This window comes from Plodia interpunctella, chromosome 16 (genome assembly GCF_027563975.2).
Source record: "Plodia interpunctella isolate USDA-ARS_2022_Savannah chromosome 16, ilPloInte3.2, whole genome shotgun sequence".
NCBI lineage: Eukaryota > Metazoa > Arthropoda > Insecta > Lepidoptera > Pyralidae > Plodia > Plodia interpunctella.
Genome location: NC_071309.1, coordinates 6,540,099 through 6,566,747, shown reverse-complemented (window position 1 = coordinate 6,566,747; position 26,649 = coordinate 6,540,099). Strand labels below are relative to the sequence as shown.

At 36.2% G+C, this 26,649-nt stretch overlaps 1 protein-coding gene and 1 long non-coding RNA gene across 13 annotated transcripts; one reads left to right on the top strand and one right to left on the bottom strand.

Annotated features, from left to right (window-relative positions):
• Positions 1-1,055: 1,055 nt before the first annotated feature.
• Positions 1,056-26,355, top strand: dlg1 (discs large 1). Of its 12 annotated transcripts, none has more exons than XM_053756211.1 (23): positions 1,056-1,304; positions 1,822-1,953; positions 4,979-5,097; positions 7,129-7,233; positions 7,340-7,396; positions 9,896-9,928; positions 10,204-10,425; positions 10,771-10,851; positions 11,232-11,480; positions 12,614-12,755; positions 13,194-13,462; positions 13,831-13,961; positions 14,402-14,521; positions 14,791-14,914; positions 15,602-15,713; positions 16,401-16,442; positions 17,580-17,609; positions 18,114-18,182; positions 20,395-20,544; positions 20,925-21,097; positions 21,483-21,592; positions 21,906-21,997; positions 22,377-26,355. In XM_053756211.1, the coding sequence occupies exons 1-23, from the start codon at positions 1,286-1,288 to the stop codon at positions 22,490-22,492; spliced, it is 2,697 nt and encodes an 898-aa protein (XP_053612186.1). In that variant the 5' UTR covers positions 1,056-1,285; the 3' UTR covers positions 22,493-26,355. The 12 variants fall into 12 exon arrangements, with proteins under 12 accessions (XP_053612186.1, XP_053612185.1, XP_053612188.1 ...); XM_053756210.1 differs by having other exon boundaries at positions 10,198-10,425; XM_053756213.1 differs by lacking the exon at positions 17,580-17,609.
• Positions 7,446-8,195, bottom strand: LOC128676227 (uncharacterized). Its single transcript, XR_008405392.1, has 2 exons — positions 8,066-8,195; positions 7,446-7,996 (listed from the first exon to the last, which is right to left on the bottom strand). It is a non-coding gene; the product is annotated as an uncharacterized LOC128676227 (long non-coding RNA).
• Positions 26,356-26,649: the final 294 nt, after the last annotated feature.

The following is a 26,649-nucleotide window of genomic DNA, read 5'->3' as shown; positions in this document are numbered from 1 at the left end:
GGAGCGGCTCAAAAACTTTACCTCATTTGTTTAGGCTCCGTTTTATTTATTAAAATAAATATAAAAATCAATTGGGAATAGAGAGAGGTAAACATTCGCACGCTTGGTGTAAATGCACCCTATGCCACGGCCCTGGCGGACGAGAGTAGTTATCTCAACGTGTTGTCGAGTTTCAGCTATGTTTTCATACTTATGAAGCCCAATATTCTAAAAATATAACAACATTTTTCAGCTTTACATGTACTTATGTAGATCTTAAAACATGTGGATGGACAAAGCTGAATTTACCAACAAACTTAATGTAACTGTCGGCCACATCTCGAAGTGTAGGTATATCACCTGTCGAAGTTCGGTGAAAGCAAGCAGTTCACCGAACTTCGACAGTTTCGAAGTACCTACATTCATTGCTTACATTGCTGGATTTGTCTTAGTCTAGCAATGCAGCAAAACTTACAAACGAACTATAACCCGACCTAATAACGTTCGTCCGAATACGGCCTTAGCGCGGACCGCGGGAAAAACTTTAGTTTCATTTAAATTTATCTAGATTAAATGATGTATGATTAAGTAATTAAACATAATCTGCTTTAAAAAGCTTTTACTTGCGGCTTCGCCAGCGTCAATTTCCCATGGGAACAGTATTATTTTCCGGAATAATAGGTGGTCCATCGTAAGTAGGTACTAATATGAATTTCAATATTGATTGAGTGTTGATTACTAAACGTGTAATATTAAACAATCTAGAACTGTATGTCTTGCCATACTTACTAGAGCTACTTACTAGAGAAGATAACTTTATTTAAATGTATGTTTGTTGGATATTCTAATCTTACATATTCCAAGTCCAATTTGAAAATCTGTTTATTGATGACCAGACAAGACAATATAATATATCTATCTATTTCAGATCTTACTTAAGAGATATGGTGTACGTATCCCTTCAAGGTAGGGCAACCCGACACAAATGATTCACCCCAGCCCTCTGCGTTTCCCATTGTCTATGCTGCCACCCCCTGACGTCACGCAGAAAATCGACCAATCCCATTGGGTACAGTATTCGATGGCCCTTACGAGCGGAATCACCGCCGCGTATAATTCCGTATTTTATTTTCTAATGTTTTCGTCGTTTAACAGAATATGTCGTATTCCTATATTATTAGATATGATTAAAATTCTATAAAATGATGTTCAACGTACCATCTTTACTGTGAATACGTTTTTTTAGTTTTTATTTTTTACTAATACCTGGTGGGTTTCTGAAATTAAGTGAGGGGGTGGTGCCGTGATGCCAGTACGAAAGCAAGGTAAATTAAATATGTGAATAAGAAAGTAGACAGACTACCTACGTTTGTAAAATGAGTATCGTACATTATCGATTTAATAAATGTGCTTATTTTCCTACCCTTAAACTATTGATGTATCGTAAATTTGCTGAGGGTGTTTGAGGGTTACTACTTATCGTTAAGCAAGGCACCCTTGTTGTTCGCGTTTTAATAGCGATACCCGTGTCGATACCCAGGCAATCAGTGTTGCCACATAGTTGCCGCAAAAGTTCTATGCCAGCTGGACTATTGTCTTATTTTTATACAAATAACTAAATTTAATCTACCCAAACTACAAACTAGTGAAAAAAGAAACCCCTAGTTTACATGAGTAAACATACTTATGTCAATAAAAAGTAATCATAAAAGCAACGAAATATTTATGTACCCACTTTATCTCTTTTTGCCTATTTTTTATGAAAAACATGAAATTTAGAGTAAGGAGATTCGAATAAGGCAGTTGCAAGTTGTAATTTGGTCCTTCGTATTTGTGATGCAGAGGCCCATCGAGCATTGGAACTGTTGGAAGACTACCACAGTAAACTGGTGAAACCACAGGACCGACAGCTACGACTGGCCATCGAAAGGGTCATCAGGATATTCAAATCGCGTCTATTTCAAGCTCTTCTAGGTATGTTATTGTTTTATTTTTACCTCATCAATCTGTTTTAGGCAATTTTTTTAATCAATACCGGTGATGAAAACCTCGCGAGATTCAGTGTGGAAATATAACAAATATCCTACATTATTCTCAAAAACTTTCATGTACCTATACTTACCTACTAAATATAGTAAATTTTGATTTGACAGAGCTCAGTATCTGTATCATTCGCTCCTAACGGGTCCTAAACCGAGAAATTTTAAAAATACGTTTTGCTATTTAAATGTTATCGTGTGATATTATGATTTTTTCTTTTTGTTGACCTATGATGATAACAAAAAAAATTGTATCGCTTTGAGGTGAGAAGCCTATATGTCATGCATGCCGGAAGGGAATACTTTACGTATCTTTTCCCGCGTCAATTTACTTACTCATTTCAAACAGTAGCGAATCGAACATGTTTTGACAGCTCGTTGTCAAAGACAAGAGAGTCATTGCTAAGCTATAAATAGGTACCTACCCGTGTCCGCGCGTCACCGCTGCTCTTGAGTCTTCCTTGACCACGAACTGCTATTGTGATCCGCATTATATTTAGCTGTTGCAATGAACAACATTGTTATGTAACAACAGGTCATGTAGGTATCGGTCCGTCTCAATCCCAAGAGCTCTACTGCTAATCAGATTTATTGGTTGAACCTAGAAACCTTATTAGATTTGTATACCTATTCTGAAAAAATAGTCTTGATACAGACTTTAATAAAACACCATGTCGTTTATTATTAATTTCACCGAGAGATTTATCAATAGGTGTTTTTCTTGGATCATTCTTAATTCCGTAGATTTTTTTAAGGCTAAGAAAATAATACTAGAATACATATAATCCTGATATTACTTACTTAGGTGCTCCTCTGGCCCAGTGACCCCAAAGTGGATCTTGGCCTCTGAAACGGGAGAGCACTATAATCTGACATTACAACAAAATAATCCAATGTTTTGTGTTAAATAAGTGAATGTTTATCTACTTCTCACCTGAATGTCGCTTGAACAAGAAATCCAATCTGACTCATCCGAAACTCTTTGCTATGGGTAAAAATATTTGTCTGTCTTACTTTAGAGAGACCTTAGTATATCTATAAATTAATGATTGTATGGAATAATCTTAGAGAAAATCGAACTGAATGGTGGTAGTGATTGCGGCTACAATGCCTCGAGGCGAGCGGGGGCTAGTTGGCTGTATACTTAGCTAGATAGAATTCACCACGTAGGCCTGCATTGGATTAACCTTGTATATATGTGCCTTGCTTTGTACTAGATAGCAGTGCAGCCGAGTATAATACGTCATCAAGGGCTCACTGTATTTCTCGGAACGTGAAATGGATTTCAGTGTGTCTGAAAAACCAAAAAAATATGTATACCTATTGCCTCCTCAATCAACAATATTTATTCTATCTTTTTAATGTAACTAACTGCTTCTTCTTCTTATTCATTATTCTTATCGAGCTTGTGACCTACTGCATTTCAGATTTTATGAAGGCATCTGAAAAAACCATAAGTACCTATAGCAAACAGTAGTCGCTTACTCGGGTAGTGTGTAGGTTTCCTCAGGACATTTTATTCTGTATATTCATATTTAGATCTGTATATTGACAATCATACATGAAATAACGGTATATAAGCCTTCATGGTCTAAAGTTAGACTTACGTACCGGACAAAAGGGCAAGACAGACGGACAAACCAAGTGACGGTTCATACAGTAAGTACCTACCTACCCAAGAACAAAAATACGCGCGAAATTTTTTAGACTTTTAAATTTAGTTTCGCGCGAGATTCGAACTCGTACTTGTACTCACGGAGAGTAGTAATTATATTATTATTTATTTTGAAGTAATAGGTATTATTTGTGCCCACTGCTGGACAAAGGACCTTTGTCTTCCAAAGGTCTCTACCTTGAGCCGACCACTATATAAAAAAGTAATTGGTATAGTGTTTAAAAAACTTTCAATTAAAAACAATAGCGAACCGTGCGTTTGTAAACTACGCTGCATGTGCGATGGGCCGTTTGACCCAGATCACAATATACGGGTCACTGGGCACACCAGAGCTCGTCAATACAATTTGAGTCTAAACCTAGGTGATTGGCAATTAACTATCGGCGATCTTTGGCATGCGCTGCTAGTACCTACTCTTGATTATTCTGTGCCTGTACGAACGTCATAATAAACAATAATTAACTATCTACTTGTACTTAAGCATTTATTACTATATATAATTTATTTATAAATTTAATTTTTGATCTAACTAGAATTTTTATAGATCATGTTAGTGGAAAGCACTACACAACAAATAGGTGCCTAGGGCGGTCAAAACTTGATCAGCCTTGCTGTTTGCTAACAAATAACTTTTTAATAGTGAGTTTGAAACAGTTTTAGTTTACAAATTCTTACTCGTACCATTTCACTTAGATTTGAACTAGCTATTTATTTGGAGCATAAAAACAGAGTACAATAAATGACTACAATGTAAATTTTTGATTCATGCAGGCGCACAGGTTATCGTTCGACTTTCATGAGTGCTGCACGCTGCTCAATAAACGTTTTAAAACATTAACCTACTATGTTCCAATAATGGTAATTTGTCTATAACCTTTAAAATATGATAGTTAAAGGCATAATTCCATCATTCTGTGTAGCATTGAGGTCGTCGGCCACCGCTCGATATCGATCTCCGACGCAACTCGACTCACGCGATACTTAACCTACCAGTATATAAGATTAGTATTTTAGATAAAAAATGTTTTTTATAAAGAGAGTGAATGTAAAAACAGTTGAGAATAACTTTTTGAATTTTGAAAGCATATATTGACAGCACATAAACGCATTTACTGCGATTTGTTACACAGCTGGTATGATCATCAAGTAAAATGTAACTGGCAAAGACTGCGGTTATAGTATGGTATAAGAACTATATAAGTTTCTTATCGTATAGTTCAAAAGATTATATAATAACCTGCTCATATTAGCAGAATTAGGTACCAGTTCACAATTTTTATTACAGATATCCAAGAATTCTACGAGCTTACACTATTAGATGACACCAAGTCTGTGCAGCAGAAGACAGCGGAGACAATACGCATAGCCAATAAATGGGAAGCGGACAACCTTCGACTTCGTGAGGTGAGTCGGAAGAAATATTGATAGCTACCACGAAACATAAAACACGTAAAAATGTCATTGCGTCCACACGTTCTATCTTTTTTTTACACGATGGCTACATGATATGAGAAATAGAGACACCATGTGTATCTACGTTAGTAACTGCTACGTATGTTTCGTGACCTGCAGGGGTAGACCTGCAGACCACCCAGTGCCGCATACAAAATGATGCCTCAGCGGTGTACGAAAAGGGCGCGCAAGCTTTTTTAGGTCGCACAAAAAACTAACGTCCTAGTATTTCTGATCAATATTTCAGGGTGGTCGTTATTTTATTTCACCCAATACAAGGCGCTTATAGTGCTCAAATAGAGATGGTATTACCATTTATCCTGGAATTATACTTTTTCAAAATCTCCCAACGTTATTTTGCACTGCAAGGCAAAAGCTGAACATTATTGCCCTTTATCACTTTATAAGTATAAAATCAAAATCAAAATCTCCCAACGTTATTTTGCACTGCAAGGCAAAAGCTGAACATTATTGCCCTTTATCACTTTATAAGTATAAAGTGATAAAGGGCGTCGCGTCTCCTCCTTGCGCTTTGCTATAATATATTTACACTTCATGATAACTCTTAAGAAACCCAGGTCCTAACCTACAAATAACACAAATCAAGCAACATAAACAAGTTATGGATTATGAATAGCAACAGCAACGTTATCAGCGAACTACTTCCATGAACATAAAGTTGTTAAGGCGAGGGGTATAACCTAGATCTCGTTTAAGCCGCACATTCGTATTCGAAACGCTTTTTTTTTTAAGTAATGTTATCATAATACCTACTTAAGTACTATTTTTTGTCAATTCTACAGAAGTAAATTTTTGGACCCATCTGAGAGACATTTCAAAATAAATTATATACTGAGACAATAAAAAAAATGTAAGTCGGCATCAATCATGATATAGATTTAAAAAACAATTTATGAAAACAATTTATAAAAAAAAGTTACGAACGAAAACGAGACCTAGCATCTACCATCTCCTTTAGGCAGGTAAAACTAGGTTCTGTCAATAATTTTATCGAGCATTTTCCGCGCGCGGTGCTTTACTGGAACAAGGTTTATTTTTATTTCCTTACAGTGTTCCTAATTATCTTCACGTCATCCGTAGTATCAGTTATATCGGCAGGTTACCAGCCTCCATAGTAATTTTATTTATATATATCTGTGGACGCGCTACTTTATTTTAGGATTTTCAATGTCTATCAGATATATTTTCAATTGTTATTACTATAGTAAACATGCAATTTAAGCTTCTGGATTCATATTCGAGATAACGAACTTAGGAATTACCGTGGTAATTTTGAGATAAAATATAGCCTATATCAATCTTGGATAATGTACCTTTCTAATGGTGAAGTAATTTTTGAAATCGGTTCGGTAGTTTCGGAGATTCAAACATACAAGCTCTCAAACACTTACCTCTTTATAATAATAGTATAGATTAATTTATTATTTATTTATTTTTCTTATGTACGTAAAGGTGTATTCACTTCCAATAATTATAAGTATGAAGGGGGTAAGAACGCTATATATGTATTTAGATCCTTTAAGTTGATACTTATAAACAAACACTTCTTTTTGTTACATTCTATGTACATATGTCTGAACATAATGTCCGTAGTGGCGCAAGTTACATAAAATAGTAATAACTGACGCTGCATATTTTCAGTTCGTAAACTTTCCAGGTTAATTAGACCACAATGGAAGTCCGAAAAAGGTTTTCATTCTTTTTAAGTCGATAATTGTTTGCTTTCGGGCATCGATCTTTTTTTGCCTCTTTTTGTCGCGTATTATTTTCTAATTTGGGTCCCTGGTATAAAGTTACAAGCTACGCCACTGATTATATGTCTACTAAATCATTCATACGCTTATAGCTGTGATCAATTTTGACAATAATTTTACAATTATCTTTCTTATTTTTTTGATTATTAGGACTCCATATAAGGGCCTGCTTTTTCAATTAATACTTTGTATCGAATTTATTTTGCAGCTTCTACCAGCTGAAGAGAGTGAATACAGGTCGGTTTCAAATGCCTTTCTACAGGACAACAACAGGAGAGTGGATTCCCGAAATGAATCGCCAGAATCGACACAGGTATGATCTATACCTATATAAATCATCAAACTCAGTGTAAGGCAACATTTTTTTATATTTATATCATTTTTACATTAAAAACTTATATAATGTTTTTTTAACGCAGAATGCAATACGACATAATGCATCATCTCCACCTAGCGGAGTTACCGATGAAAAGAAGGTAGGTATTAATTTAATACTATAACTTTTTTCAATAATAGATAACAGAGTGATAACTGATCTTGTATTTACGGTATTACACAAAAGTAGTAGTATAGTGCTAGTAAGCAAGTGTTGCAATAGTGAAATATTCTTCCTGCAATACGAAAATTAATTACTAAGTACAGCAGTAAAACTTCAACCAAACTTTTTGAATTTTTGTAGCAATTTAACAGCGGAAGCGGAAGGCAGCGTGACAGGAAATGCAGGAAGTAGGGTTGTTTAATATACATGACGGTCTATCTAAACATTTAATTTTTTGCTCAGGCGCCAACCCTATTTTCTTAATAAAAATATATAAATATTCATAAGAAAACTAGATAAAAATAGATTTTAAACCATGGGCATACACATATTGAAACACGATCATGTCACTTAATTTTGTTTATTATGCCGGCTATACATTATAGCGAAACATCTCGCCGAACTGAACATTGCGTAGATTGTATGAGTGTTTTTATTAAGCACAATGAAAAACAGTAATGTAGGTATGCTGAATACGCCAAGTTCTTCGGACTGCGGCATTATGATTTTTTTGTAAAGCGCCATCTATTGAGTTGGTCTGAAATTAAAACAAAAAGATCGATTGCTAAAGGCAAGGCAAATTATATCTTCCTAGGTAGGTACCTACCTATTGGATTTTTTTTCATTTTGATGACGTGACGTGCGTCTACGCTACGAAGGTGGCTGACGAACGCTACAAAATGCCTACAACAAGTGGCAAGTGGTCGGGTCGGTAATGGCGGATGGTTGGTGTTTCGCGTCTCGTAGTACTATTTATAACCTAAAATATAGTACAAGTTTTCGGCGATATGTACGCTAACGTTTCTTGGTTGTGTGGTTTTGTGCCGTTAAATTTCAGAATTGTGCCAATGACGTACGAACGCTACAACGGCTGAAAGTATCCTCGTTGATGATAATCAGTGAAATGATATTGCACACAAAATTTTGACATTCAAACTGCTGTTATTTCGTATTCGTCGCAAGTAAGGCCATTTAATAAACACTAATCTATTTTTAAACGTTTAGTAATTTCTTTACACTTTGGGAACAATCGTAATTCATGGTGAGACTAATGCAACTTGTGAATTTTATTTTGCTTGTAACAATCCGCAGTTACTCGCTGTTGTACCTACCTATTTTATAAAATATTGTCATAAATTGCACACTAATAACGTAACACGGACATTCTAATTAAAGTTCATCGCTTTGACATTCATACCATCCTATCGAACGCAAGTTGGTAACATTCCTAATACCTTGCCGTACATGTATTTACTAAACTCGCTATCAGAAAAAGGGCTCGGCTCCAACTTATTACATTCATTAGATAAGGATTGCTATAATTTCTGAGCTAATATGATATTCGGCTTATATTATGGGACTACGCGGCAATGCGAAAAGAGGTCGCTTGCACCGTTATGAGGTCACATACTTTGAACTGTTTTGGTGCAAATTAGCAATGGGTTCTAGGTAGAGAATGGTGCATGCTGGAACAACATCAAGGTGCAGACAGTGGACACCAGTGTGTAACTAACCATGCATGCAGTGTACATAGTATAATACGGAAACCAGTTACCTAAAGGCTATGCACACCTGATCTTCAAAATGACTGAGAGACGGAAGAAAAAAACCCACAATGGATTCCTACGGAAAGTGTCTTCCTTATTTAATCTTGATACGGTAAGTGTCCCCATTGATGCTATAAGATCCTTGAGCCATAACTTTTAGAGAAGAATTTCACCATTGCAACAGCTGCTATTGTTGAAACACTTAACAACTACAAAAACATTTCCTACTTTAATGTCTTAAGCAATTACTTTATCTCTATGAGGATTTGTGTAGTTCAAGCGATTATTGCCTTTTCTTAAGAGATACTTATTAAACATAACTACTTAGTTATTCCAAAATATATGGATTGTATAAATGCAAATATAAGTATTGACATAGTTATATTTTTTATTACTATCTCCCAATCAACATCTGCCAGATGTTTTATATTTTAATGATACTCCCTCCCATCTTCCACAGAATATTCAATTGAATGAATAATTACTACAATATTTTATTACTTTAATTTCTATTTGTATATTAAGAAGATTAGCTAAGATTATTAAATGTGAACAACCCTGCATGGATGTACCATTATTATAATAATATTGTGTTGGAACCAAAGTTAAACAGATCATAATTCCAACCACTTAACATCTCTATATTTGGCCTACAATGGTCAACTGGCATCCAATATGTTTTTCTGAAACAATGTTTTGTGTACTGTCATGAGTCATAGGATTTTGTTATTCAAGTTATGTGTGATTAAGTGATCCATAGACGCAAGTACATAATATGTAAAGTTTTCAAAATACATATCTGTAGAATGTAATATACAATCTCTGCAAGTGATTTGTATTTAGTATTTATGTTAAGCTAGTCTCATATTATTGTTTTATATGAATTGCAGGTACACGCTACACCTGCACCTGAAATGAAGCAGGTAAATATGTTAAAACTATAAAATTTTTAAGCACATCTTGTCTAAAATACATAACTTATAATATCAATATGCCTATATTTTCATTACTTCAAAAGTGTCTTCTTGACAAAATTTTAAAATTATTTTCTTATGTACCTAGACTTAGTATCTTATAATAATACTTCGACAAACACCGATAAATTAAACTTTAACTGACAGTTGCTACAACAACATAGGTTATAGATGGTGTTTGTTGTTAAGAATATGTTTTAATATTATTGTTACGAAAGTTACAGATAAACGGTATAGAGGGTGGTGGCACAGAGCATACACAAAATGGCTACACATACCTGTCAGTGGTGTTGTCGCGGGCCGGGGGCGCCGGGCTGGGGTTCAGCATCGCCGGGGGCTCCGACAACCCGCACGTGGCGGACGACCCAAATATCTACGTCACTAAACTAATACCAGGCGGCGCGGCAGCCGCCAGCCAGTTACAAATCAATGACGCCATATTACAGGTACACTTTGTGGCTGGAAAACTGCAATAATTTACAAATGAATACTCTCTGATTGTTTCAAGCGGCGGAGCATAGGGTCCGCTTTTTTAGTTTTTCTTCTCCACTTCGTCTTCGGCGTACTTAGTAGAACATTAGCAAGCTTTCAAAAAGAACAAATATCTGCTCTTTACAGTAATTTATATATATAGTAATTTTAAATATCCCAAGTATTTTTCAATGAAGATTTTTTGTACTGTAGTCTATTAGCAATCCTTATGCTGCTAAATTAATTCTCTATTTGTGTAACTACATTTTGTTAAGGAAGTAGGAAATTAAACTTAATATTAACTATTATATTTATTCTAGGTTAATGACACGAATGTAGAAAACGTAACACATGCTGAAGCAGTAGATGCATTAAAAAAGGCTGGAAACACAGTGAGACTTGTAAGTCTACAAATTTTCTTCTATATTATAAGTATAAAGGTTAAAAATTTCATTTTTTTCAAAAGCATTGCAGATTAGCCGCTATTACCAGGACATAAAAATCCAAGTAGTGTAACTTGACATGCTATTAATTTGTGCATAGAGTTTTGACTTTAATTGAATTCTGTGTGTCTGAACTCTGAATCTTGAAACAAAACTAAATTAAGTCTTAAAAAAGCTGGTCAATATTTAATTGGTCAATTCTAATTAATTTACAAACAAAATTAGAATGAAATGTTGCAACATTAGAAAATAAAACAACAAGCAACAGAAGTCTAACAAATACAGTACCTAATTAATTTATGAATAAAAGAAACGTCACACGATATTTTTTTCAACAGAAAATAAAACGTCGAGCGACAGAAGACACAGCTAACACGACGCACGTGACAAACGTGGAAGACGCGATAGAGATAGAGCTGGCAAAGGGTGGGTCGGGGCTCGGGTTCAGTATAGCGGGGGGGCTCGGCAACCAGCACATTCCCGGGGACAACGGCATCTACGTCACCAAGATCATGGCCGGCGGCGCGGCTCACCGCGACGGCAGGCTTAGGGTCGGCGATAAACTACTTATGGTCAAGAATACGTCGGTAAGTTCATGTGTTTAGTTTATAAAGTCTTTATTGTTGCACGAAGAGAACACATACAGAGATAGCAGTAAAATAAATAGAGATACGTACAAAGGCGGACTTATCCCAGAAAGGGTTGTCTGTGGTTCCATGAGTAAAGGTAACTTTTTTGTAAATAGCTACATGTCCAATTGCTGATAATAGCACCTGGTGGATGGTGTTTTGTATATGTTTTGTTGATCTAAATAGTTGATTATAGAAATATGTCTGTATAAAAATCGACCATAATGTATTTTTAACCATGGCACATTTAATCCTTAAAAATGATATACATACCTGTTATATAAGATGAATTTTGTTTTCAATATTCGCATTATTATTGTTGACACTGATTACATATGTTATTGAATGACATTTTTGTGGTATGTGGGATGCTGCAATGTGAACAAACGAGGCATTGCCCTTGACCAAGTTATTTGTATTGTACGCGCACGAGTCGAACTGCGTTGCGTGGTATATGATTACATAACATACACTACACCTAATAAGGAAATGTCAATAAGTGATTATGTCTATATGAAATATTTATATTTTTCTTACAATATATCCAAGTATGTTGTGATTTTTTTAAAGATCACCCAATATGACTATATAACTATTTGCCACAGACATTTAATTTATCTAAATTGAATATGAAAATATGACACATCTTCGTATCTTCATGTTTACTGTTATTGATGATTATAAATATTTTTTCTGAATGAATAGACTATTCATACATTCACAACTGCATGAAAATCCGCTCATTATTTTTTCAGATTATTGTTTCATGTACATGTTTGTATGTCCTTTCGCGTCAAAACGGAGCATTTGATTGAGGTTATTTTCGGTGTGGACATAGTAGAAAGGCTGGAGTGACATTTGCTACTTTATGCCGCTGAGGCAGCCGCGGGAAAAAGCTATTATGTTGTCGGCTTCGTTCGAATAAAATCATATTGAATTAATCGTCTTCGGGAACACACTATCTCTTGATGAAACCGTATGAAAATTCGTGAAGTATTAACATTTTACACCAAAAAATAATACTAATTTACAAGTTGTTTTAGTAATCTATTGTGTGTAATAATAAAATTAAATATGACTTTATACGACAGCGTGGTGACGTGGAGCTTACCAACGTAACGCACGAGGACGCAGTGAGTGCGCTGAAGGCTACCGGCGAGCGAGTGGTGCTCGTGCTGGTGCCCGGGCCCCGGCACCTGCAGCCCTCCCCGCCCTCCTCCAGGCCCCACACGCGTGAGTATCACATACGAAAATGCCATGCCAAATCTTCCTTCCCTCGAGGATTGTTTAGTTAGGCCCTTTCTACTTGCGGAGTCTGCTCTGCTGCTTAGTCGAGCCAGTTGAGCTCCTTCTAAATGACATCACATGTGAACATTTTATCTTGAAGTCGATGTATGAATGAAACTATTTTATGCCATTTAATTAAGCTTAATGTTTAACGATACTAGTGACATGGAAATAGTTTCGTTAGTAAACAATTTTACGGTTACATTGATTCGATTAAATCTGACATTTGCTAAGTAAAAGGCGTGTGTAGTGTCACCGAACATTTATGCTACTTTATAATCTTTTATGTTGGACATGTAACATTTTTAATTATAGTTTATGTACTTCTATTTAGTACAATACAGATAACAATCTTTCTAAGACTCACAAAGACTATGTCAACAGCTTCGAGCACAACGAAGTCGATTCGCCGCGAGGACGCCCCTGACGGCAGCGAAGAGCAGCCGCGGGTGGTGGATCTGGAAAAGGGGGGGGCTGGACTCGGGTTCAACATAGTGGGAGGGGAAGACGGCCACGGGATCTACGTGTCCTTCTTGTTGGCTGGCGGACCCGCTGAGAGGTCCGGGGAACTGAGACGAGGGGACAGACTTCTAGCGGTCAATGATGTGGATATCACTCATGCGACACACGAACAGGCGGCCAAGGCGCTCAAGGTTAGTCTCTTTCTTTCTATCTTTCTTTCTCATTCTCGTTTGCTCTTCGTGGTTGTGTGTGTTCGCGTAAAAAAAATAACCTAAAAACTTAAGATGCGCCTGACGTCAACCTGATATGCCTGATTCTTGTCAACGATTGCTAAGCTCATCATCTGTGGATGTGGTGTCCTATTCTAACCACAAGTTAGTTGATATTTTTTCAAAAAATCCGTTGCGTGGTTTTGTAGATCTAAGCACGTATAGAATAGCGGGATGCGGAATCTATAGTGATGCTAGTAGTTTAATATACATGTATTATACAAATATAATACATGTATATTAAACAACTATAATACATGTTTATTAATTTCTAAATATATTTTTTTCAGAGCACTGGACAGCATGTGAAGCTGACAGTAGTGTACAGGCCACAGGAATACAACAAATTCGAAGCACGAATCAATGAACTAAAACAGCATACCCTTCTGAGGACGTCACAAAAAAGATCTTTGTATGTGAGGTAAGTGTCAAATATTGCCACAAGAGTTTGTGAACCAATCAGATTTATGTACGGTAATTTTCATCGACAATCGCCTGCTTCCGGTGAGAGAAAACATCGTGAGAAAACCTGTACACACTAGCTATTTAGTTCACTATTTTGTAAACGACTGCAGCCGCTAGATGGCAGTAATCGTAAGAATCATGTCGTTTTGAATACGTCATGTCGTGTCAAACTATTATTATCAACTAGCTATTGACGCGCGACTTCGTAGGCACATATAATTTTTTTTCCCGAATATCATACTACAACTTTCCGCACTCAGTAGTTTCTTGCTTACACATTGCTTAGTTTGTATGAATGCTTTTATTTGCCGCAATGAAAATCCGAGCCGGCATTAGTCGAATACGAAAGAATTGTTTAAATATCGATTGATGATTATGATCGGTTAATGATTACAGGGCCCTGTTCGACTACGACCCGGTGAAGGACGACGGACTGCCGTCGCGCGGACTTCCGTTCCGTTACGGAGACATCTTGCACGTCACCAACGCTTCCGATGACGAGTGGTGGCAGGCCAGGTATGGGGATTTTAATGAAAATTCTGTCGTGAGAGAAAGCATTGGGACCATCCGGTCCCAATGCGGATTCTTTATGAATGGATAAGAAGGATTTCTTATCTATTCATAGAGAAGCCAGTGCCCAACAGTGGGGATATTAAAAATGTCTGATGATGGTGACACAAAAGCTTACATGGCGAATCGACCGACGCATATATTTTATTACTTTTTTCTTGAACTATTCGGGATGTACGTGAAGTGGAAGCTTATTATGACGTTATGATTTGCAGAAGGCTGGACAACAGCGACGCGGACGCGATCGGCATCATCCCGTCCAAGCGGCGCTGGGAGCGCAAGCAGCGCGCGCGCGACCGCCAGGTCAAGTTCCAGGGCCAGGCCACGCCCAACACGCAGGTCATCTATCTATACATATTATAAAACAACATCCTGTCTGTTCGCGATAAACTTAAATACTACTGCACGAATTTTCATGCGGTTTTCACCAATAGATAGAGTGATTCCTGAGGAAGGTTTAGAGGTATAGTTTATTATGTTTTCACTCGAGCGAAGCTGGGTCGGGCCGCTAGTTATCTATACACTACATCATGTGTACTCTATACTATCTGTACACTACACTACCTGTACACTATACTATCTGTCATATTCACTGTGCTATGGACTACAGCGACTCAGGATAGCAGGCGACGCCCAAGTCGCAGGTCACTATACTACACAAGTGGCTACACGATCTATATACACCACAGTTTAATAAATAATAATAACATACAGTATGTCCATTCCCTATGCCACCCGCTGAAATCGACCCCGCCAACATTTAGTTACCTTAAAATTACTAGCTGAAAAAAGTATGTGCGCCATTTAATCCATCCCAAAACTACTAACTACGAGTTTGGCGCTAACCCTGGTCACTTATTCGCACAATTTGACCGTGGGCATATTATCAACTACATTTGTTTCACACATTGATTTTGTCTACAACGGGTTATGATGATACACTATGCAAAACAGCCGTCATATCTTGAGATGATTCATTACAAACATTTGGCAAATGAAACATTTTAAAATTTCTTTCAATTACAGAGTCAGTCAACCCTCGAAAGGCAAAAAAAGAAAACGCTGTCATTCAGCAGGAGATTCCCGTTCATGAAGAGCCGGGAGGATGGCAAATCTGAAGACGGTTCAGATCAAGAACGTAAGTTTTATTGTTTGGATAATACATTCACACTTCAGTTTTCAGCACTTCAGTTTCTATGGGACAGGAATCTCTTTATTTTGTTTGATTTAACAGTTTAGATTTTTGACGATAATTTTTCTGGCCTTATACTACTCTATCTCTCTCTCTCCCTTGTTTAATGTTTTCCCATTTTCTTGAAGTGTCTGAGCTCAGGATACACTTTCCTTATTTTTTCCCCTTCGCACGGTGCGTTAGCACCATAACTATTCACGTCTAAACATCGTTCGTGTATCAATGATACAAACCTAAGTGATTCCTCTTGAATTTTCAAGTTGATATTAATATTTATTAACTGCAGGAATATCAAGGATACTTCATCACTTGTCCTTATCCCCTGAATAACCTTTCAAGATCTCACAATGTATAAAGTTCACTTAGCTTAATTTTATTTCGTGAAAATTTAACGCTCATGTCACTAATTACCATAGGGCAAACTATTATTTTGTAATTAATTTCATTTTAACTTTTTAATTTTGTTCAGTTGAAATTTTAAGAATCTGTATTGATAATCTCAAACAAACTGCTAGCATTTCGGAACGACCAGAAGAAACAAATTGCTGAGAAGAAATGTCGAAAAATTATCATTTAACAGAAAACTGTTCATCTAATTAACGGATAGGTAACAGGTGAATAATCTTGTTGCAGCTTTCATGCTTTGCTACACTCAGGAGGACACAAATGCGGACGGTAAGTGCTCTATATGTATATCTATATATTTACTAAATTCGCTATTTCGCTGTTTGTATGTAGGTCATTACATTGCGCAGTTTTTTATTCATGCGGACGCTAATATAATAACCATAAAGTTAGGTTATTATGGAGCTACTTATATGCTTTTTAACCACTGTTTTTTTACGTGAAACTTGGGAGGTAAATAACATTTATGTTAAAACGACGTCACATAACAAATTATACATTTATGGTATATAATATTATATAATTTAAAACACGCCTCTGTTTGGCGTTGTAACGAACTGACACATGTCTTAAACAGTTTTGATTGGGGTTAAATACACAGGTTAACATATACCAAGGTACTTTATTTAGGACAAAACTGATTAAAGATAAAATAGATAACCAGATTCGTAATATCGATTTTATTCTTGTTTCAAAATTTGTTATTTACTGCGTTGGAAGTTAATTAAATAATTTTGAACATTAAAACGTAAAAACAAAGAAATTGCAATTGAAGGGAAAAATCTTTTAAATCAGCCTTAAAATGTATTAAGGAGCTTCCAAGGCTCCTGCATGAAAATGTTAATTTAAACCCTAGTTCTACCAAATAATAATTGAAATATTGAAACAATCAGAGTTAATATAATTTGATTTTTTAAATTTATTATATAGCCGACTGCCAATATATGTTAATGTAGGTAGAAAGTATTTTAGAAATAAATCGTTATATGGTTTATTTCTAAATCAAAATTTATCTCAAGAAAACACTTGTCTTTTAATCTATTCGTTTGTTAAATACCATGAAATATCTGATAATTTGTCATTAGATAAAGTTACATTATTATGTTGTTACTTAATTCAAAATTATACCGGATTTGTGTGAGTAAAACGCTTGTAGTGGAGTCGCATGGTGGTGCCTAAACATTAGGTTTGGCCAGTATCGCCAAGTATCTGTCGCTTGGAATATTATGTGACGAACCGGCGAGAAGCTATGTACTCATTACCTATGTGTGTTAGATAGCCTCTATTTTTTATATCAAGAGCTCTTGCCATGCAACTATGTTTCTAGACTTTCTAGTAGAAACTTGTAGGTTTAATGGTTATGAAAATCTAGGTACATATGAGAGTAAACGTCTTTTTTCTATTCAGGTCTGCTTTCGCAATTCCGATGCAGTTCAGGTTAATATCATACCAATATTTGAAACTTAATTTTTTTTGTTTAGTAGTAGTACGAAATTGGCGTTTTTTTATTTTCAAAATTGTTAAAAAACGTATTTTCATGGCAAGCGATATCAGCTTAGAGACTACGAGTTGATGTCCACGTGTAGTGAGTGTTGACATAAGAATGGTCGCAGCGAGCACACGGATTGGTTTGAGACACGTCCGGCCGCCGTCCCGTGCTTCTAGTTGCCTAACCGGAGCCAACATTCTCAACATTCATAAAGAACGTATTTTTATTTGCTCTTTATGTTTCTAAGCGCTACTCATGATTTTTTTACAAATGCTGGTTACGAAACATATACAAATGTGACTGCAAAATCCATCGGCGATTTTCACTTCTCCCCCCTTTTAATGGCTTCAATCACTTTGCGGTTTCCCATTCCAGTCCCGTGTCCATGGTGCGGACATTTCATTCTACCGACTTTATAATAAATTGTGTAACGTTAATTTTTCTACGTGTAGGGGAAATCTTGTATCGAGTGGAACTTCCCATGATGGAGGAGATAACGCTCATATATCTCGAGGACGAGAGTAAGTTTTGGGAGTGAGGCGTAGCTTGCGAGTGCCGTAGCCGATACCTTACCTCCCGCATTCTGGTTATGATCATCAATTAGAAATGTAGTTTTCATTTCAATAACACTCCAGTTTTTAATTATTATTTATGTCATTCTTTATGTTCAGTTTTAATTCATACAACGCGATGATTCTAATAAGCCTCTTCGCACTCGAAAATTGTCATAGCTCACGAAAATGTTTGGATCATGTTTCAAAAAGTCGCCGCGCTCAGTTATCGCGTGTCGCCGCGATGGAACGTAGCGATATGATAGTCACATAGTGAGGGGCGCGGGGCCACTGGAAGCACACGAGGACACTACTACCGCCTCTCACAACGCTCACGGCTCTTGGAGACAGTCTTTACGCGGCCCATACTCCTCTTGGTACGTCTCTTAACGTTCGTCGTGTACCTTAATTTTTTTCGTCATGTAGGTACCTTAATTTTTATGAGAATCCAAAAAGTTCTGGCCAGTGCGCACATTTTTATATTGTTTATATCCCTTTTTATTTTTACCTTAATACAGCTACTTTCTCGTATGCTACCGATCAACTTTCTCTATTTAACATGCCGAAATACGAATATCAAATTAGAGAAAATCTATTTTTATTTTCATATTCGGTAGTAAATTTAGTATAGAAATAAACTGTATAAAAAAATAGACATATCAAACCGGTTATTCGGTTTGGTATTATTTTATTTAAACTCTCGAGTGTACATTCTCGACGTTTTAATTTATGTTAGCGTCTTTTAAAAATAGTCGGGGCACTGCTTCCGATGTTGATAAAAAAACGCTACTTTATTCAGTTGCAATTTGATGGCACATAAATGAACTACTAAAACAATTAACTTAAACCGATGGAAATCGAGAGGGTAGGCCTGCTTAGAGAACTGGCTTCAAGTTCCGGGCGCCGCGCATGTCCGCATTGCCGCACGCGTCTCGCGCGCTTCGCTCTGACACGACGCCACCAGCATGCTCGTACGACTCGATATCACGACATACCTCATTCGAGCTTGTTTACAGTTTGCTCCTAACGCGAAAATTACCTGTTATCCTATCGCAACCGTGTTTTACGAACGAGAAATGGACCGGAGTCGCTTGGTTGCTAAGTGACTGCTCTCCATGCCTTTTCTCGTAAAACGTCACATATATCCGGATTACTGGACACCTCAGAAAAAAATGCAAAAAAAAACCAGCCTTAATTTCAACAATATAAGGTTAATTTACAACTGATTCAAACTGTTTCTCTTGAAAATTAATCTTATTATAGTCAACTTAATGCTGGTCCCATTTGCGCTTTTTTCTAAAGTACAGTAAACCGTCAGGTTTTATGTTCATAAGCAGCACGGTTACCATAACGATAAAAAAAATATTTCGTGTTCGGCCAGACTGTTCTGGTTTATTTTTAGAGTTTTCCGCTTCACAGGTTTAGGGCGCTGTAATTATTTTATTAGCCTCGCTGAATTTATTGTTGTATTACAATGTGTATAATCGCTTCTGTTAGAATAAGATATTAGTCAGAATTAATAGACTCTAAAGACCCTAATAATTCTGGCTGAAACGTTTTTGTTCAAGTCATAGTTATTTTAAGAGCATGTACTGGAATATAGCCAACTCTTGTCAATTAGGTTTTTATTGCAGTACATATAAATTAATAAACGGACTGGTAATTTATAAACGGACTTCTCCAATTCTGATGTCACTGTCAATTGGAGATATTATAAATTAAGTATTAACATGGCTTTTAGTTAGGCTACAAGTTGTGTTTCTGTTCTGCAGTTTTTTTTTTAATTTTCAAAGTATTTAGAAGTAAAGTAATATAGTTATTTGCGGACAGTATTAAGGTACGTTAGCATCACCAAAGGTAAATCTTAAGCACAGTACCACATTAGGTGTTGCACGCTAATTAGTACGCACGCATAGCACGGTTATAAATGGATTTTATCATCGTTTTATGTATTTAAAAACAATTTTACATTATACATGTAATATTTTACATTTAGAGTCCTTTTGACTGAATATCATAGAAAATGCTAGTACATTTTGTATAAATCAAGTATCCGAATCCAATAGCCACCAAATTCATGTCACTAATCGGGATCAACAACAACATTCTCAAGTCAGCGTTGTTTTCGATCACTTTATTTTGAAAATTTGAGAAGTTTAAGCTAAATCCCTTTGTATTCCAGGCCAAGACGAAACGGTGTTGTCGTATGAAACAGTGCAACAGTTGACGATCACCTACACTAGACCTGTCATTATTCTCGGCCCATTGAAGGACAGAATTAACGACGACTTGATATCCGAATTCCCTGACAAGTTCGGAAGCTGCGTACCACGTGAGTAAAGATTGTATTTTTTTATTTTTAGGTGTTTTAAGCTTAGAGTAATGATTTTTCTATCATAGTATTTTTCTGATGTTAAAACTGTAAGGACATTTTAAAACTGGAACTGTCACAAAAGGATGTCAAAAAGTTTATCATTAACAATTACATGAAGAATACTTTATTCACATGAAATATCTATAAATATATATAATGTCAGCTCCACACTGTTGGAGTTTGCCTAACTTTGGTGGATTCGGTGTACATTGCTGGTTGGTAATTAAGGTAAATAAAAGCATACTAACTACGCAATGTTCATGCGTTCGCATCGGCGTGTGTCGCGAGTTCGGCGACAGTGTGGAGCTGGCATTAAACTATGTCATTGTTCCGTTCAGACACGACTCGTCCCCGTCGCGACTACGAGGTAGACGGGCGCGACTACCACTTCGTGTCGAGCCGCGAACAGATGGAGCGCGACATACAGAACCACCTGTTCATCGAGGCGGGCCAGTACAACGAGAACCTCTACGGCACCTCCGTCGCTTCCGTCAGGGAGGTCGCCGAGAAGGTAATTTTTACGGCGACCATGCTCACTAATATTGTCAATGAAATTACGTCGGCAACCTGTTTGTGTTCCTAATAAATTAAATAAATGCGTAAATCTGTCTTTCTCGCTTTTACATGCGCAGGGCTAAAAAATATTAGATATAGTTATGGGTGCCGATAATTGATAATTAGAACAAAAATATTTCGACCAAAATCCGAAAAAATATAGATTATCTAAGTTTAATCTTAATTTGATAATGTATGCAAACTGGTTTTATAATTGTTCCAAATTAATTTTGAACACAAATAAAACAAGCAAAAAGGAAACAGAATATATAATTTTAATATGGATTCAATTAAAATTCGCTATTGATTGCTTTTACATATAACTTGATAATGTGCTTCAGGGCAAACATTGCATTTTGGACGTGAGTGGGAACGCTATCAAGAGACTGCAGGTGGCGCAGCTTTACCCGATTGCCATATTTATCAAACCAAAGAGTGTAGAATCTATCATGTGAGTATTTAATAGTATATTTTGACTAAGGTTTGAGAAGTCAAGAATTAGAGTTAATCCACAGCTGACTTCTCCCTCCTACAGTTGGGTGGGGGGAGGGAGCTGAGAGTTGCGGGGAGGGAGGGCTACCCAATGCTCCACATAACTTTTAGAAAAATTAAAAGATACATTATCACGTAGTTCACATTTTGCGGCAACCCTAACTGCATTGTTAATGCTGGCAGCTGTTTCGCTTTTACCAAAGCCGTGGAACAACTGTATGTAGTGATCTTATTCTAAGGCAGAAAACCGCTAACTCCTTTGATGTTTTCAGGGAAATGAATAAGCGAATGACTGAAGAACAAGCAAAGAAAACGTACGAACGAGCCTTGAAAATGGAGCAAGAGTTCGCTGAATATTTCACAGGTAAGTTGATGAAATTCTTGTGCTTTAGGTAGGATATTGCTAAAACAACGCGCTCCGTATCTGTCTTTCTTCTTTTGAACCGAGGAACGGATTTTGACGCAATTTTCACAATTTATTCCTAAAAGTTGATCCTAACTAATATTATAAATGCAAAAGTAAGTTTGTTACCTCTTCACGCTCTATCTACTCAACCAAATCTTGAAATTTTGCATACTTGTAGTAATGAAGTATGAAGAAGGACATAGGGTATCTCTTTTCCTGGAAAATTAACGGGGCGAAAGCTAGTACATACATAGTAGTCATATATATTTGACAGCCATTTGCCATATGTGAATGTGAGAATCGTCAGAAATGAAAGTGCGATCTGATGTCCCCTCAGCGGTAGTGACGGGCGACACGCCGGAGGAGATCTACGCGAAGGTGAAGAGCGTGATCACCGCCGAGAGCGGGCCCAGCGTGTGGGTCCCGCGACGCGAGCCCGCGCTCGCCGACTAGCGGCGCTCTGCCGGGTACCCCACTCACACCCAGCTATGTGCCCTTCACGAAATCACCAAAAATGCTCAACATAGATCAATAAATGTTCTCGGAAATTCACAAGAAATTTCCGATGAGAATTTCTCGTGGAAATCTGCGGGAATTCTCGAAATAGAACATATCTGAGAATAGAAATTCTGAGCGGCACATCGATAGTGGAAAGTGCTAAACGGGCTTATGGCGCGAATCGAAATAGACTATGCACCCACGATTTGTTATCGCGGCCATTATAATCGCGGAGAAGCAACGTATGAATTTATTACATGCAACGTACTATGATTCGCCGAATCGACCATTGCTTTTCCGTGATTAGTAAATCGCCCCGACGGCAAAATCCCAGTGCACGGTCGGTCTAAAGATCAATTTTCTTTACGATACTAATGTCACGAAATAGTTAATAAGTTAATATTTCACGTGAATAAATCTATATATATGCACTAGTATTGTAATCAAAATTAGGCTTTAAAGTGAAAAATTCAAAAAACAGAAATAGTGCCAACGAATGGCGCAAAATATAATGTTCGCGTTGTAAGTCTGTAGCGCTTATTTGTATGTCGCTTTTGTTGGTCCAAGTTAAGTTTGAAATTAGTTTTCTATCGCGTTAGGATCGATTTGAAGCTCATATACTAGGCGAAATTTAATCCCGTGGAAGTGAGGAAGATAGCGTTATATGTTGCGCATCATTGTTCCCTAGATCATCAACGCTTTGGAACGCCAATCAGTAGTGAGCAAGAAATAGAAGCCTAGTCAATGCCGATTTAGTCGCAAACGCAAATTATTAACAAAAATCTTTTCAATTTAACTTGTCTTATTCATTTTGGTGTTTAAAGTTACCACTGATAGTCACTCGTTTAAAACAAGTACAAAAGTTTTATATATCTCTTCAATAAATACAATCATTGATTATAAAACATTTAAGTATAATAACAATAGCAATATTATTACGTACTTAAACATGGACCAACAGCGGATTAGCGTAACACTACTAAATTATGCGACAAGCGTATGTGTATTCGTTATATTGTTATCAAATCCAGTCATTTTACTTACTTAATATAAAGAAATGAAGTACATACTAACAGACCGCATGTGAATAATTTCAGAACCAACTTTCAGAAAGAAATATTAATTTGGATCGTTAATAACAAAACGTCAGACGTTTTCTAATTTGCGGTCAACAACCTTTAAGAGCATATAAGTGTGAGCATAGTGCGTACGGCGGGCAACAAGTCCTAATATTATTAATAATGTAGTAAAGTACCATACATATCTGACCCGGTCGTTGATTGTGTAATTTATTAGTCAAATACTCGATATTAACGCAAGTCTCAGTAAATTTCAGCAGACAAATCATATCACTGCTGGGTAAAACCGGGTCAGATGCTTGTAGTACTGTACCTTAGTGCCTCAAGTTCGCTCGCCATCCGTCGCGCAATGCGACCCCCTTGATTGTTCCTTCTCGAATGTTCTATGCGTTTTCACTAGTCAGGTGTCTGTAAAAGTGTAGTAAATATAATATTTCGCCAATAAATTGGTGTTAAAGGTAAAAAATACACTTATTTTTGCAAATCGTATTACATTAGGCAATAGTGGAGAGATAGTCAAAGTTAAATAAAGTTTAAACTACGTACTGGCCATTAAAGAAAATAAGGTAAATAGTTAAATCTGGGTTTAGATATAAGACTAAGTGAAAACGCAATGTATTTTTGATGTCTTTGTCTACTCAACCTCGTTAAATTTAAAATCTCGAAAAAGAGTATGCATACTTCCTAACCTTATATCGATATTTATGTAAATAACCGATGTATTATTATATGATTTTATTTAATTCTGTATAGAACGTGGTATGATACATTTTGTGTATAATTTTTTAAATAATTTTTATATTTGACTAAATCGCAAAGTACATAGATATCGATATAAGTGTGAAATGATCAGATAGTACTTGAGTTAGGTCACAATATTAGAAGTAGTGAGTGACAGGCGTCAACGTCTGCCGATAGCAATAACTCCTAGTGGGGCGACGCGGCTTGGGCTCCATGGAGCTCCTGTACTAACGATGAACACAGTTCATGAAATATTGATAATTATATACTGGTGTGTATATTTCGTGAATGAAATAGCAAATTTTGCTTTTTCAGTAAGTATCATACAATGCATAAAGTTTAAGTATATAAGTTTGTATTAGTGAAAAGTACATTTATAAAATTTAGCTTGATACCCATTCTGTTTTCACAGATTAAATTGTTAGATAACCTGTAATGAACGGTATTCATCGCTGGTGCAGTTCTAAGCTAAGCAATACGGTCGATTCGCTAGCCGCGAGTGCTCTGCGCTTAGTTAGTCATTTAAATCATCTCTATAGTTCAGTCTGATTTTTCATCGCTTGTTAGATACCCTATCAGATTTCCTTTAGCATAATAAATTATTTAAACTTCTAACTTAATATAAATTTTAACTAACGCGTAAATTGTTGAGCAGGTTGCTATTGTTACACAGTTAGCACTCACCGTAGGACACGCTTATGTTAGACGTGCAGCGCAAGCAACTAGCCGCAACGTTGCCGAACGCTATGTGTACGTCAAATTGTTACTTTAATTATTTATAAAACATTTTATCGTGCTTCAATTGACTATGTAAATTGTATATTAAATAAAATTTAAAGCGATATTACTCAATATGTTAATTTACTGAGGTTGCTAGAACATTTTGAATCTTCGTCATCGTTAAGAGTTTAATATAATACAGATAATTATTGTATAAGACGATCACGGTGCATCTGTGATGTTGAAATGCTATATATCTAATTGTATACATATTATGACGCTGTGTAGTCGAACCCACCTCACGCATGGCTAGGATAAGTCTTCGTATCAGAGTTATTTGCTCAAGCAGCAATATGTAATCATTGAATCTCATGACATGTGCACATCCGAATCCTTGACACACTAGAAGAGGTGCAAAGTTGTTTGTTGATCATTTTTATAGTAAGCAATTGTGTTATATGGTGTGAAATGTCTCACCAGTTTAATAGTGTTTGACATTTATTTATTGAGAATTTTATTTTCTTACGGAAATAGAGTGCCCATCTGCAAATATGGCGCTAATTGCGAACATTTAGCCGCACGTGACATTTTATAACTTTCGTAAACATTAAATAATTTATTTTTCGGAACATCCTTTAAGAAATATTTTGATGGCGAATTTTCATTGGTTCGAGACGACAAAATGTAAAGGATGATTTCCGAGTAAATTTTATTGTACAGTATACAGGTATAATTTTGTTGCTTAATCAACATGTACTTAATTGGTTTGATATGATGTACCTATAATTTTAAAAATTGCATGGCGAATGCATTTTTACTGTAGTTGGAATTGAATTATTTAAGAAATCAAAACCATCGCCACTAGTCTTGATTGGATGAGGTACCAAAGATTTCATTGCTTGTTGGCCTTCAATAAATCAAGCACCGAAAAAGATAATGTCTTGGTCATTATTTGTGTCGCTGGTTCTGATTCCTTCTGTTCTATGTAAATAAATTGATATACATTTTTATTTATTCTATACTGATGTATTAACAATATTTTATATAAGAATGTTTTATTTTAATAGCTATTTATTTTATTATTAAGTAGGTATTCTATCTAATTAACAAGTGTGTTAATCTGTGTAAAGTATTTTAGTGTAATTATGTCTTTTAACCTCTCAAGTTATCGTAATACATTTATTATTGGACACCCATATTTGCAGATGTACAATGTTTATGAGTTAGTGATGTTCAATAGAATAGTTTTAATAAAATTATTTACGTTGAAAATTCAAATTGTTGTTTCTATATACCTATATTCCCATATCAACTATCCCTGAGACATCATACAATATTTTTGATTCCTAACAAAATAAAACCAATTTTTTGCCTTTGATTCCTAACCATATAAATACTTAAGGATCAACACATATTAGGTACCACGGCGGCAGAGTTAACTACCTGTAGGTTGTGATGTGGTTCTGAGTTAGAACTACTTCATAACCTCACATGAATGTCATTCAAGGCAAATAAGGGACAAACCCATGGCAGCAGATAGCCACAAAAATAGCATTCTAGAGTTGTCGTCAG

Excerpts from the sequence above, each read along its gene's own strand:
- dlg1 (XM_053756210.1), top strand. Across the intron at positions 10,426-10,770 it reads TCAATGACGCCATATTACAG|GTTAATGACACGAATGTAGA; the intron begins GTACACTTTGTG and ends TATTTATTCTAG. Across the intron at positions 18,183-20,394 it reads CATATATCTCGAGGACGAGA|GCCAAGACGAAACGGTGTTG; the intron begins GTAAGTTTTGGG and ends TTTGTATTCCAG.